Genomic DNA, 14841 nt, shown 5'->3' on the forward strand with positions numbered 1-14841 from the left:
GCAGTTTGCAGTGATAACAATACTTGGATAATATGGCCCAGGCTACAGTGATGACTTCAGGTCTAAATGTCTGTGTATTGTGGCAGAAAGTGAATGACTACATTCCCTCCTCAGAGGTAAGGGGAGGGACTAGTAAACAATTAAGTACACCTGGGAGCTGGGGGGAGATTAGGAGGAAGTGAGAGAAAGAGGAGAAAATCTACCCATCTACCTCCCCATATACACATGCATACATACAGACATTACATAAGACTGAACTGAACTTTCGATATACTTTTTTTTCACAAACTGAATTAATTTCACCACTATTTTTTTTTCCATAATTGACAAAGAAACGGCAGGTTGCCTTGTGCTCCTGTCTGGCACCCAACTTTAACCTTGCAAGCGTCTTTTTCAGCCCTTATGCTACAATATGTCTTTATCTCCATCTCCTCTTCAGGCTGAGTGACTGTAGTCTGTCATGGAGAAGCTGTCAAGCTGTGAACTCAGTTCTCAGCTCTGAGACTTCTACTCTGACAGAGCTGGACCTGAGTAACAACGACCTGCAGGATTCAGGAGTAAAGCTGCTCTCTGCTGAACTACAGAGTCCACACTGTACACTGGAGACCCTCAGGTTAGATCTTGGTGGTGTAGAACTGCATTGTCCATCCAACATTCACAATATTATAGAAAACTAATTATATGATTTCAACACTGTGCATAACCCTGAATGTGTTCAGATCATCATATGTTTGCACTGAAACATAAAAAAACAAACAGATGCACTTAATAACCTATACTGCAGTTCTGAGGCCCTAAGAGCTAAAACATAGGACAATGCGTTTTTCCCATTTATAGGTTGAACCAAACAAAGCTCACAGAGAAATGCTGTCAGGAGTTCTCATCAGTTCTCAGCTCCCAGTCCTCACGTCTGACAGAGCTGGACCTGAGTAACAATGACCTGCAGGATTCAGGAGTGAAGCTGCTCTCTGCTGGACTGGAGAGTCCACACTGTACACTGGAGACTCTCAGGTGAGGATTCAGATCATCCAGGTGGCTATTGTTGCAGGACATACAAGATGACATCACTGATGATACTTAATATCTGTGTGTGTGTGTGTCTCCAGGCTGTCAGGCTGTCTGGTAGCAGAGGAAGGTTGTACTTCTCTGGCCTCAGCTCTAAAATCCAACCCCTCCCATCTGAGAGAGCTGGACCTGAGCTACAATCATCCAGGAGAGTCAGGAGTGAAGCTGCTGTCTGCTGGTCTGAAGAATCCACGCTGGAGACTGGACACTCTCAGGTATGAAGAGACAACAAGAGCTCACACACTGTTTCTCTGTCACACTGACAGGCTGTTGGTTCATGTTCATGTGACCTTGTACTGATCAAGATTCACTGGTTATTTTACTACAACACAGAATTCCGGTGTCAGTTTTATGGTAAAAGACAAATCACACACACGTTTGTGTAGATTAGGTACACCTGTAGCATTCCAGTACAACTGCCAGAAAATATTCTATGATTTTCACACACAACAATGTCAAAATATAAAAATACTTAATATATATAAATTGCAATATATTTACAGGTGTACTTAATAAAGTGGCACTGGCTGTTTGATATAAGCCTTTCTCGGAGACATGCTTAAGTTATGAAATTATCTTGATAATATCACAGGGTAAAAGTCAATCACTGTGGAAATAATTTTACAAACTTGCTTCCAGAAATATTGAACAGGGGGGCATTCCCACATCGTATGCAAGAAAGCCTCCAAGACTATTGTAATGAGGGCACACTGCCAGCTCCAAAGATATTTTCTTTAGTATCCAGTGAAGTCAGTGAACAAATATAATGTTAGCTGGCTTTGTTTCTTCCTCCAGGGTGGATCATGGTGGAGAGCAGAGGCTGAAACCTGGTCTGAGGAAGTGTAAGTGTTTGTTCACTTTGATTCATGAAAACAAGGCAGCAAATGTTAAAGGAGTTTAAATCAAAAGCTTGTGTATCTGCATTCAACTCTCAGTTTGAAAGAAGATCCAAAAAGACGAGTCATTGTGAAGTTTGGATCTAATTAACAGTCAGTCTGTTAATAAAGCAACAAATAAACCCATCAGGTGTGTTAGATGATAAACTGCTGCTGTATTCTGTCTTGTTCTCTCCATCAGATGCCTGTGAACTCACAGTGGACACAAACACAGTGAACACAAACCTCAAACTGTCGGACAATAACAGGAAGGTGACAGTCGTGACAGAGGAGCAGCCGTATCATGATCATTCACAGAGGTTTGCGTACTGGCCTCAGCTGCTGTGTGGAGATGGTCTGACTGGTCGCTGTTACTGGGAGGTCGAGTGGAAAGGAGATGTTGATGTATCAGTGAGTTACAGAGGAATCAGGAGGAGAGGATACGGTGCTGACTGCAGGTTTGGACGAAACAATCAGTCCTGGAGTGTGTTCTGTTCGGATGTTAATGGTTACTCTGTCTGGCACAATAACAGAAGATTAGTCCTCCTCTCCTCCTCTTCCTCCTCCTCCTCCTCCTCCTCCATCTCCTCCTCCTCCTCGGTCTCTGACAGAGTAGCAGTGTATGTGGACTGTCCTGCTGGCTTTCTGTCCTTCTACAGAGTCTGCTCTGACACACTGATCCACCTCCACACCTTCAACACCACATTCACTGAACCTCTTTATCCTGGGTTTGGGTTTGGGTTTGGGTGGCCTAGTTCTGCAGCATCTTTGTGTTCACTGTAGAACAGAGAGTCTCCTCCAGTGTGTGAGTCACTTCCACACAAATCGTTTGTAAGTAATTTCAACTAATCAACAAGAATATGGTGAAAGCACTGAAAGTACACGTGTGAAATATCTTTGAAAAAGGATGAATATTAAGATTTCAGTTTTGGGTTTTCTATATTTTGCAATCTGATTATTTTTCTTATATAAATAAGCATGCATATACAATAAATCTGCTTCTGCAAACACATGTATAACAGTTTTGATTTAGCTGGATTATCGTTGTTGAATGGAAGACAGTAAATATTGTATCTGTATATGAACAGATTGTGGTGTTTTTGTTCATTCATGTTGTGGTCATATTCATCATTTAGATTACTGCAGGCAATATATGTGCATCTGATCACTGCAGGCTCTGATAGTTTTAAGTCATTTGTCAAAATATTGGCCTCCTGGGGTGGTCGGTAGCATATTGGGTTAAGCGGCCGCCCCGTGTGTGGAGGGTACAGTCCTCGCTGCAGCTGGCCCCAGCTCGAATCCTGCATTGGATAGCTTTACTATCAAAAAAGGCTAAAATCCACATTTCTCTTCGTAATAGTTCCCATTTGCAGCCACGATTGTAGTTTTAGTAGTGCTATTTCAGCATTACAGTTTAGTTGATAACTAATCATGGATATTGATGCACACACTCGAATTTGACTATGTAGTCGGCTTACAATGAAACAAAATATAATAATGAATATTATAAACACAGTATTATATTCTTCTAAATTTATTTAATTTAAAAATTATTAGGGCTGTCAATCTATTAAAAAAAATTAACTAATTAATCGCAAAAAATTCTGTAATTAATCGCGATTAATCTATCAATAAATGTATCAATAAATTAAATGCAATTTTCTGAGACTGAAGCTTATAATGAATATTTATTTATGTAAAATGATCAAATTAATGTAGAATAAACACAGAGAAAGTATATTTAAATTCATTCATTTTATTGGCTTAAGGTGCACATATGCACAGTGCAAACGAAGAAAAGCCAGAATGAGGAAATATACTGAGGAGTGCCACACTCTTGTAGTGTAGACAGGGTGTTTTGTTTTGAGGTGATATGTTAAAGTCTGTTACTTCTGTGGAATTTAAATTCGGCTTTGCAAACTGTGCAAATGCCTTGTTTTTGTCCAACGAGCCGTCAGGCAACTTTTTAAAATGAAATGTTCCCCCTAAAAGTCCTTATCCATCTTTACACCACAGACTCTCCTTTAGTTAGGATAGATCATAGACATATATATACTAACTTCCTTATTAGATGATCATAGACATATACAGACTCTCCTTAGTTAGGATAGATCATAGACATATATACATAGACTCTCCTAGTTAGGATAATCATAGACATATATACAGAACTCCTTTAGTTAGGATAGATCATAGACATAATACATAGACTCTCCTTTTAGTTAGGATAGATCATAGACATATAGACATAGACTCTCCTTTAGTTTAGATAGATCATAGACACATAGAAGACTCTTTTTATTAGGATAGATCATAGACATAACATAGACCTCCTTTAGTAAGAAGATCATGACCATAACGCCTTTAGTTAGATAGATCAAGACACATAGACTCTGCTTTAGTTAGGATAGATCATAGACATACATTGACTCTCCTTTAGTTAGGATAGATCATAGACATATAATAGATCTCTCCTTTAGTTAGGATAGATCATAGACATATATCATAGACTCGCCCTTTAGTTAGGATAGATCATAGACATAACATAGACTCTCCTTTAGTTAGGATAGATCATAGACATATACAAGATGCCTCATTGAGCAGGTTGGTCCGTTGCTGCGATACGTTACGTCCGCCATATGGATGTGGCAGATCTGCCCGTAAACTAATACAAGCAGGGCCGGTTTTAGCTGTGGGCAATGTGGGCGACCGTGCAGGGCGCAGTCTCCGTGAGCTTTAAGTTAATGCCTCTTATACACTCATTCACACACACACACTAATATATCTGGGAAACAAAGCTTACTTTGCCACATCCAAAATGGCGGCCGCCACCGGAGTAAACAAAACCGCGTTAATTGCGTTAATTTTTTTTTACGCGTTATTTCTTTAAAATTAATCGACAAAATTAACGGTTAATTTTGACAGCACTAAAAATTAATATTCGGCAATTCCTCCGTGTTAGAGGGAGCTCATGTACCGGTTTGAGAGTCACTGATTTAAAACAAGATAGAAAAGTGTTTGGCTTGGGTTTGGAAACAGGAGTCATTAGGAGTTAGGCAGAGTAAAGTAGTAAGAATCAGCAAATCAGAATCAGAAATCCTGTGCTGTTGATAACACGCACAGGATATTTCATAGAAACAGGAACCTGAAAAAGGTGAAGTTGGAATTTACTGCTTGCAGAACAGCCCTATTTCCTCATTCTTCATTTACCACAGGCTGTGTCTGGCAGCAGGCAGCAGAATGACTGGACTTTGACGTGTCAACATGTTGTAATTTTCTCCAAACGTTCAGAGGTAAGACTCTTTTTTATGCTCCAGCTCATCATGTAGATAACTTTGTAATGTCATGTGAAGCGTAGTTTATTTTAATCCTTTCATGTCCCTGAAAAACAAGCCTGTCCCTCAACAAAGTTGCTTTTTCAACTTTCAACTAGCACCATCATCATCACCAGCTTCATCCATACTTTGGTTAATGACAAAAACACATAGGAAGCTAAAAATGACATTTATATCAATCTCCATTGTACTTGACGATACTGCCTGATTTTAGCCACGATGTCGTCAGAGGACCTTTTGAACACTCTGGAGGATTTGACAGACGATGAACTGAAGGACTTCAAATGGTATCTGAAGCAGCCTGACGCCCTGGAGGGGATACCAAACCACAAGTGTCCAAGCTGGAGAAGGCAGACAGACGGGACATCGTGGATCTGATGGTGAACACCTATGAACTTCATGGAGCTCTGAAGGTGACCAAGAAGGTTTTAGAGAAGATCAACAGGAACGATCTGGTCCAGAGTCTGTCAGAGACGAGCTCAGGACCAGAAGGTCAGTCACATCCTTATTTTTATATTTTCAGATACAGAGTGACACAATACTTAAAGGAACAGGGTCTCTCAGTGCAGAAGAATGTATTCACCAAAGAAAAACAAGTGGAGGTCTGAGCTCAATTATGGAAAAAGGTTTCAGTTATCTGTTCTTGTTGTTTCAGAGGACGGAGGTGTGATGACCATATGATCTTAATACTGTATCAGTTTATTTTCTTTGACAGTTGTAGCCTGTCATCCTGGTTAAAGGTTTTGCCTGCAGTCATTTCCGTGTGATGGATGAGGATGATGTTTTATATTTATAATCTCTCCCTTTCGTCAGGGTCAGTGGATGTCACAGATTTTGGAGAGACTTCAAAGAACAGAGGACCTTCCTCCTCTCAGAGTGAAGGTAAAGCTGCTGTATTCTCTGGTTTGTATGGAAGCCCGGAAAGTGTAGGTTTTAATTTTGACAATGAAAGAGCATCATGACTCTGTTATAACTGAGTGAAATCAGTCAATCTGCAGATCTGAAAGTTTTAAAAATGCATTAATTTCAGTTCCGTCAAAGATCGTGAGTAGAAGTCTGTGAATGTTCTCAGTCATCCAGGTCATCTTTATTTAAAAAAGGTTAAGTCAGGGGAAACTGGACTTGTTTGTAGATCCATAAAGATGTTTCGCCTTGAAGACGTTTGAGTACTCCCCACTCAGACTCCACCAGTTAGTCTCTAACTATTAATATTCCATTATTTAAGGTGTCAAGTGTAATCCCCACCCTTTTAAAAGACTTTGACTGCATTTAGTTTCTGTTCAGACAAAAATGTGTTCTGTTGTGTGTGGATGCTTTGAGAAAAGAATCATCTGTAAGATACGTCTAATTCTATGTTGTGTATTTGTTACTGTATGCCAACAAGGGGATTGTTCCAGTACAAGAGCCACGACACATCTCATATTACCAACAGTTACTTCAGTCAAACCTCCAGGACAAGTTCATGTGTGCACAAGAGGGGTGGTCACAGAAGAAGGATGAGGAATGTCGGGTTGATATCTACACAGAGCTGTACATCACAGCTGGAGGTGACATCCACATCAACAGACAGCATGAGGTCATCAGATTGAGGCAGCAGGGAACCCAGCAGATACAGAGAAATCAATTGAACCCAGTGACATGTTCAACGCTCCCTCTGGAAGATATAAACCCATAAGAACAGTGCTGACCACTGGAATCGCAGGAATTGGAAAAACATTTCTTACGTGCAAGTTTTGTGTTGGACTGGGCTGAAGGAAGAGCCAATCAGGATGTGCATCTCATATTCCCCTTCACCTTTCGCCAGCTGAACTTATGGACAGAGACAAGTTTTCATTGACAGAGGTCATTCATGAATGTATCACTGAGGCCAGAGTCATCCAGAAGAAGCTCTTAACTACATCTTTACAACTCTGGCAGTCATCAGGAATCACCAACTATGACAGAAGTGAATTCAAAGTTTCTTTGTTTTGGATGGACTGGAGAGAGCCGACTCAACCTGGACTGCTCTACCAATAAAAACCAGGCAGTTAAATTTGATGTTACAGCGTCGACTCAGTGGATGAGCTGCTGACAAACCTCATCAAGAGAAAACTGCTTCCTTCTGCTCGCCTCTGGATAACCACACGACCTGCAGCAGCCAATCAGATCCATTCTGATTTTGTCAACACATGACAGAGGTCAGAGGGTTCACTGACCCTCAGAAGGACGGAACTTCAAGAAGAGATTCAGAGATGAAGAGCAGCCAGCAGAATCATCTCCCACATCAAGACATCACGAAGCCCCACATCATGTGCCACATCCCAGTCTTCTGCTGGATCACTGCTACAGTTCTGGAGGATCTGTTGAAGACCAGAGAGGGAGGAGAGCTGCCCAAGACCCTGACGGAGATGTACACAGAATTCCTGGTGTTCCAGATGGATCGGACAAAAGACAGGAATGACCAAAAACAGTGTGCTCCAGTACATCAAGTCATTATCAAAACTGGCTTTCCAGCAGCTGGAAAAGGGCAACCGGATCTTCTACGAGGAAGATCTAAAAGAGAGTGGCATTGATGTCAGAGGAGCCTCAGTGTGTTCAGGAGTGTTCACAGAGATCTTAAAGAAGACGTGGGAAGAAGAAAAAGATGACAAGATGTTTAGCTTCATCCATCTGAGTGTTCAGGAGTTTTTGGCAGCTTTACATGTAGAGAGGAAACTCATTAACACAAACAAGAATGTGATGTCTGAACTAGGGCAAACGTTTGAACATGTGCGAATGTTTTTCACAAAAACATCTGTGACGAGGTCCACAGGTTTGCTATTGAACAAATAACCACCACCACCCGCCCTTACAGAGTCCAAATGGACACCTGGACTTGTTCCTCCGCTTCCTCCTGGGTCTTTCACTGGAGACCAATCAGACCAAGCTCCCTGAAGGCCTACTGAACAAGAAAAGAAGCTCACAGACCAATCAGGAAACAGTCAAGTACATCAAGAAGAAGATCAATGAGAATCTGTCTCCAGAGAGAATCATCAACCTGTTCCACTGTCTGAATGAACTGAATGATCTTTCTCTAGTGGAGGAGATCCAACAGTACCTGAGTTCAGGAAGTCTCTCCACAGATAAACTGACTCCTGCTCAGTGGTCAGCTCTGGTCTTCATCTTACTGTCATCAGACAAAGATCTGGACGTGTTTGACCTGAAGAAATACTCTGCTTCAGAGGAGGTTCTTCTGAGGATGCTGCCAGTGGTCAAAGCCTCCAACAAAGCTCTGTAAGTGCACAGACACCAAAGATAATAACTGTATTAAGTAATTAGTTGATGATTTGATGTTAAAAAATGTTTTCAGTATGCATGCAAGATTTAAAAATGCACTTCATCTTTTTTTTCATTCCACAGATTGCATATTTTGAAATGCAGTTAAATTGTTGTTTCCAGTGATACATCCAACAAAAAACAGTAATCATCCAAAAGAATGTTCTTATTATCCGAGACTCCAATTAATGATTACTCAGCTCATCAACTCAGTAAATGGAAAGAAATGTGATGTTTTTTTACATGTATCACTTTCTTTTAGACTGAGTCGCTGTAATCTGTCAACGAGAAGTTGTGACTCTCTGTCCTCGGTTCTCCGCTCCCAGTCTTCAACTCTGAAAGATCTGGACCTGAGTGACAACGACCTGCAGGATTCAGGAGCGAAGTTGCTCTGTGCTGGGCTGCAGAGTCCGCACTGTGTAGTGGAGATTCTCAGGTAAGACTACACTTTTGCTTTGCTTTTGGGAACACTTTATTGTACCATGTGGAGGAAATTATGGTGGTCAAAGAACAAATGAACAAAGTTACTCCAATACTGTCTTTGTCCTTGATTTATTCAACAGAGTAAGGCTAAAAAAGGTTAAGAAAGTGATTTGAGCATACAACTGTAATATGTAATAACATTGTTACAAAGAATTATAATGAATAATAAGAGTAATACAAGTATTTCAGCTGAAAGGTCAGAGGCCCCTTACAAACACAAGGTGGTTCGGAGTCACCTGACATGACCCAGAAGACGTTATCTCTCAGAAGTCCTCCTATAATGAGGAATCTGACGCAGAACCATGAAGGTTATCAACAAAAAAAGGTTCTTAGTCGTCCAGGTAACTTTTCTTTAAAAACGGGTTAAATCAAGGGCAACTGGACTTGGGTGAGAGGTGAAACATCTTTATGGATTTACAACGAAAAGGCTTCTTTAGTTCTGTTATAAACAAAAACTCCTCACAGGGAAACCTTTTGCAGAAATTCATTAAAATAACAGTAATTCATAAAGGGTCATCACTTTTCTTAAAAAGTACCTCAAATATAAAATGCAATATAGTTAAACATTTAACGGTATAATTGATACATTTTGTCACCCCATAACTCAAAATATGAAATACTCTATGGTCTATTTTTACATTGCATGAAACATACTGATTATCCATTGGCAAAAAATGTATAGATTAAAATACCAGATTTTTTTCTCTTTGGTTTGTTACATGGGCTTTAGCCTTGACCGTGTTGGGATCACAATATGTTTACTCTCTAAATGACAAGTAACACTGAAACCCTCTTCAGCTCACTGACACTGAAACATTTGAGATGCTTAAGTGAAGATTAAAGGCATGTTTTTACTTATTTACACCAGGTTGAATCAAACCAACCTCACAGAGAAATGCTGTCAGGAGTTCTCATCAGTTCTCAGCTCCCAGTCCTCACGTCTGACAGAGCTGGACCTGAGTAACAACGACCTGAAGGATTCAGGAGTGAAGCTGCTCTCCACTGGACTGAAGAGTCGACGCTGTACATTGAAGACTCTCAGGTCCAGATTCAGCTTCTCTTCGTCCACTGAAATATTATTTGACATATGCAGGTTGACATCACTGATGATGCTAACACATGTAGTGTGTAGAGTATAGTCAAAATCACTGATGTAACAACTCTTCCTTCTTTAATTATGCAGAAAATTCACTCAGTAGATCATAATGTTAACTGATTCTGTTAATGATGGGTTTTGGTGTGATTCACACAGGAATGTGAGTGAGAAGGGAAGAGAAAGTCTTGTTGTCTGTTGCTGAGCTAATTCTAGTTGGGAAAATTATACTAATAAATGGGCACACACTGAAAAAAACTAAAAACCTAAAACTAACATTGTGTGTGTGTGTGTGTGTGTGTGTGTCTCCAGGCTGTCAGGCTGTCTGGTAGCAGAGGAAGGTTGTACTTCTCTGGCCTCAGCTCTGAGATCCAACCCCTCCCATCTGAGAGAGCTGGACCTGAGCTACAATCATCCAGGAGAGTCAGGAGTGAAGCTGCTGTCTGCTGGACTGGAGGATCCACACTGGAGACTGGACACTCTCAGGTATGAAGAGACAACAAGAGCTCACACACTGTTTCTCTGTCACACTGACAGGCTGAGGACTGTTGGTTCACTGTGGGTGTAGCAGTCTGCTGCTGATGGAGCTGCTCAGAGACCCACAGTGTCATGTAGGAGGTGAGAGGTGTTGTCCATGATGGATGTCAGCTGAGCTAACGTCCTCCTCTCCTCCACCTCCTCTGTGGAGTCCAGAGGACGGTCCAGGACAGAGATCGCTCTCCTGATCAGTCTGTTGAGTCTGCTCCTCTCCAGCAGACCACAGCATGAAGGATGAGGCCACCACAGAGTCAGAGAAGGTCCTGAGGAGAGCCCTGCACACTCTGAAGGACCTCCGTCTGCTCAGCAGGTGGAGGCCACTCTGGCCCTTCTTGTGGAGAGCATGTGTGTTATCAGTCCAGTCCAGTTTGTTGTTGAGGTGAACACCAGGAATCTGTAGCTCTGCACCACCTCTATGTCCACCTCTATGATAATATTGCTTGTGGAGAACAGGAAAAGTCATCCAGTCTATATGGAGATAATTTTACAAATCTGCTCCCAAAAATATTGAACGGGGGCATTCCCACGTCGTGTGAAGGAAAGTCTCCATCTGATTTAATTGTCAAGTATTATAATTTGGACATACTGCCAGCTCCAAGGATGATGTCCTCAGGGTTCAGTGAAGCCATTGAACAAACTTAGAATGCAACTCTCCATATTTTTGCCAGTTTATTAATATAGATAAATGGGCATGATTTTTATTCCATGTCCAGTAATTTATGATGAATAAAGGTTACATACTCTTAGCTCTTGTTTGCAATGCAAGTTGTTTTGTCTTGATGGTGGATGTGAGTGAATCTTTCTGAAGATCATTGATGAAGAAGCTTCTGAAGGTTCATTCTTTGTTTCTTCCTCCAGGGTGGATCATGGTGGAGAGCAGAGGCTGAAACCTGGTCTGAGGAAGTGTAAGTGTTTGTTCACTTTGATTCATGAAAACAAGGCAGCACATGTTAAAGGAGTTTAAATCAAAAGCTTGTGTATCTGCATTCAACTCTCAGTTTGAAAGAAGATCCAAAAAGACGAGTCATTGTGAAGTTTGGATCTAATTAACAGTCAGTCTGTTAATAAAGCAACAAATAAACCCATCAGGTGTGTTAGATGATAAACTGCTGCTGTATTCTGTCTTGTTCTCTCCATCAGATGCCTGTGAACTCACAGTGGACACAAACACAGTGAACACAAACCTCAAACTGTCGGACATCAGGAAGGTGACACGGGTGAAAGAAAAGCAGCCGTATCCTGATCATCCAGAGAGGTTTGATTACTGGTATCAGCTGCTGTGTGGAGATGGTCTGACTGGTCGCTGTTACTGGGAGGTCAAGTGGAGAGGAGTGGTTTATATATCACTGAGTTACAGAGGAATCCAACGTAATGGAAAGAGTGATGACTGTAGGTTTGGAGGAAATAACCAGTCCTGGAGTCTTTTGTGCTCTGATGATGGTGGTTCCTCTGTCTGGCACAATAACAAAGGCACCCGCCTTCCCTCCTCGTCCTCGGTCTCTGACAGAGTAGCAGTGTATGTGGACTGTCCTGCTGGCTCTCTGTCCTTCTACAGAGCCTTCTCTAACACACTGATCCACCTCCACACCTTCAACACCACATTCACTGAACCTCCTTATCCTGGATTATGGTTATTGACACCTGGTTCCTCAGTGCGTCTGTGTCTGATTCAGTAGTCAGGGAAACATTCGCACTGCTGACAAACACACTTTTCATGACTAACACACATCATCACAAACATCTTCTTGAGGAGAACATCCATCCCAAACAATCTCAGCTGGGTTTTGGTCGGGTGATTGTGAAGGATTGTGAAAGTAGTTCATGTGAAGCAACACACAGTCCTCACAGAGTCTGGAGGTGTGTTTGCGCTCACTGTCCTGTTGAAAATCAAATGATGGTCTCACTGAACTCAGACCACAGAGATGGCATGTCTCTGTAGGATGCTGTGCTAACCATGTGACAGTGTCACCAACAAAGAACCTCCACACCATCACACCTCCTCCTCCATGCTTCATAGTGGGAACCACACATGTAGATACCATCCATTAACCTTCTCTGCATCACAAAGACACTGCGTTCTGAACCAGAACTCTGAGATTTGGACTCATCAGACCAAAGTCCAGATTTCCACTGGCCTAATGTCCATTCATGCAGTCATTCAGACCATGAACGTGTGATTCCCACACTCTGCTCTGAACACGTGATGTTGACACGTGTCTGCTACCTGAACTCGTTTCTGTGGGCTCTAATCTAAACTGCTGTGAGGCTGCTAACTGTGAACTGCTTTTTGGGGCTGACCTTGAGGACACATTCAAAGTTCTTGAAATGTTCTGGACTGACTGACCTTCATGTCTTAAACTTATGAAGGACTGTCGTTTCTCTTCATTTATCTGAGTGCTTCTTGTAATAATCTGGATTATTACAGTATTACATATATTTACTGTATGACAACACGACCTCTGAACAACTGCTAGTGTCAAAATTATTAAGAAGGCAACAAAGTCTTTGTGTCGTTGATGCAAAGAAATGTCTTCATTGTAAGAAGAAAAGTTTGACTTTAGATATTTTTTCATTTATAAATGCATGTATCAATAAATGTAAAAAATATTTGTATATTTTATTTATTTCCTACACATTTCCAGAAAATATCTGTATGTGAATTTATAGTGTCTTTCTTTTTAAGGATGTAAGCCATGTTTTAAACACAGGGGATAAGAGGTATCAGAGACAATGGCCGAGGGTCATTCAGACAATGAGACTAAACAGATCTGTCTTCAGGTTGTTGTTGGAGTCCCTCAGACCCACAACAGACTGGGCCAGAGACGAGTCACAGCATTTTGTTTACTGATGTCGTTAATCAGGTGAGATGTAGGCTCATATTTACATATGTTATATTTACATATCAGCGTACTCAGCTTCACTTCACAGACTGAAGATCTGTTAACAGTCATATGTAATAAGTTTAAATAATAAAGTTTGTTTAACTAAACTGTTCGACTTGACTGCAGCTGCAACAACCCATTACAGAACCCATCTCACCTGACATGACTACAGAAACTTTTGGAAAATATAGCAGCATTTTTGGCTTTTAAACACAGACTGTCTAAACCTGGACGTAGTCTCCGTGACGTCCCCGCAGACTGTCTAAAACCTGGACATAGTCTCCGTGATGTCCCCGCAGACTGTCTAAAACCTGGACGTGTGTCTAAAACCTGGACGTAGTCTCTGTGACGTCCCCACAAACTGTCCAAAACCTGGACGTAGTCTCTGTGACGTCCCCACAGACTGTCTAAAACCTGGACGTAGTCTCTGTGACGTCCTACAGACTGTCTAAAACCTGGACGTAGTCTCCATGACGTCCCTGCAGACTGTCTAAAACCTGGACGTAGTCTCCATGACGTCCCCGCAGACTGTCTAAAACCTGGACGTGTGTCTAAAACCTGGACGTAGTCTCCGTGACGTCCCCACAGACTGTCTAAAACCTGGACGTAGTCTCCGTGACGTCCCTGCAGACTGTCCAAAACCTGGACGTAGTCTCCGTGACGTCCCTGCAGACTGTCCAAAACCTGGACGTAGTCTTCGTGACGTCTTCACAGACTGTCTAAAACCTGGACATAGTCTCCGTGACGTCCCCGCAGACTGTCTAAAACCTGGACGTAGTCTCCGTGGTGACGTCCCCCGGCAGACTTGTCTAAAACCTGGACGTAGTCTCGTGACGTCCCCACAGACTGTCTAAAACCTGGACGTAGTCTTCGTGACGTCCCCGCAGACTGTCCAAAACCTGGACGTAGTCCTCTGTCTGTGACGCCCACAGACTGGTCTAAAACCTGGACGTAGTCTTCGGTGACGTCCCCGCAGACGTGTCCAAACCTGGACGTAGTCTCGTGTGACGTCCCCACAGACTGTCTAAAACCTGGACATAGTCTCCGTGACGTCCCCGCAGAATGTCTAAAACCTGGACGTAGTCTCTGAGACGTCCCCGCAGACTGTCTAAAACCTGGACGTAGTCTTCGTGACGTCCACACAGACTGTCTAAAACCTGGACGTAGTCTTCGTGACGTCCCCGCAGACTGTCCAAAACCTGGACGTAGTCTCTGTGACTCCACAGACTGTAAAACCTGGACGTAGTCCTTGTGACGTCCCCGCAGACTGTCTAAAA

General features: G+C 42.1%; 1 protein-coding gene across 5 annotated transcripts in view; it reads left to right on the top strand.

Moving 5' to 3' along the window:
- LOC104939388 (NACHT, LRR and PYD domains-containing protein 12) overlaps positions 1–13289 on the top strand; it is a 119892-nt gene extending 106603 nt beyond the window's left edge. For 2 of the 5 annotated variants that reach the window (XM_027282669.1, XM_027282668.1), the window contains 6 exons: positions 440–613; positions 838–1011; positions 1107–1280; positions 1861–1907; positions 2143–2564; positions 12203–13289. In XM_027282669.1, coding sequence (XP_027138470.1) covers positions 440–613; positions 838–1011; positions 1107–1280; positions 1861–1907; positions 2143–2564; positions 12203–12358 — 1147 coding nt within the window. In that variant the 3' untranslated portion in view covers positions 12359–13289. The remainder of the gene's footprint in view (positions 1–439; positions 614–837; positions 1012–1106; positions 1281–1860; positions 1908–2142; positions 2565–12202) is intronic. The other 3 variants (XM_027282665.1, XM_027282666.1, XM_027282667.1) reach the window with 3 other exon arrangements.
- The last annotated feature ends 1552 nt before the right edge of the window (positions 13290–14841 follow it).

The sequence above is a fragment of the Larimichthys crocea genome, chromosome X (genome assembly GCF_000972845.2).
Source record: "Larimichthys crocea isolate SSNF chromosome X, L_crocea_2.0, whole genome shotgun sequence".
NCBI lineage: Eukaryota > Metazoa > Chordata > Actinopteri > Sciaenidae > Larimichthys > Larimichthys crocea.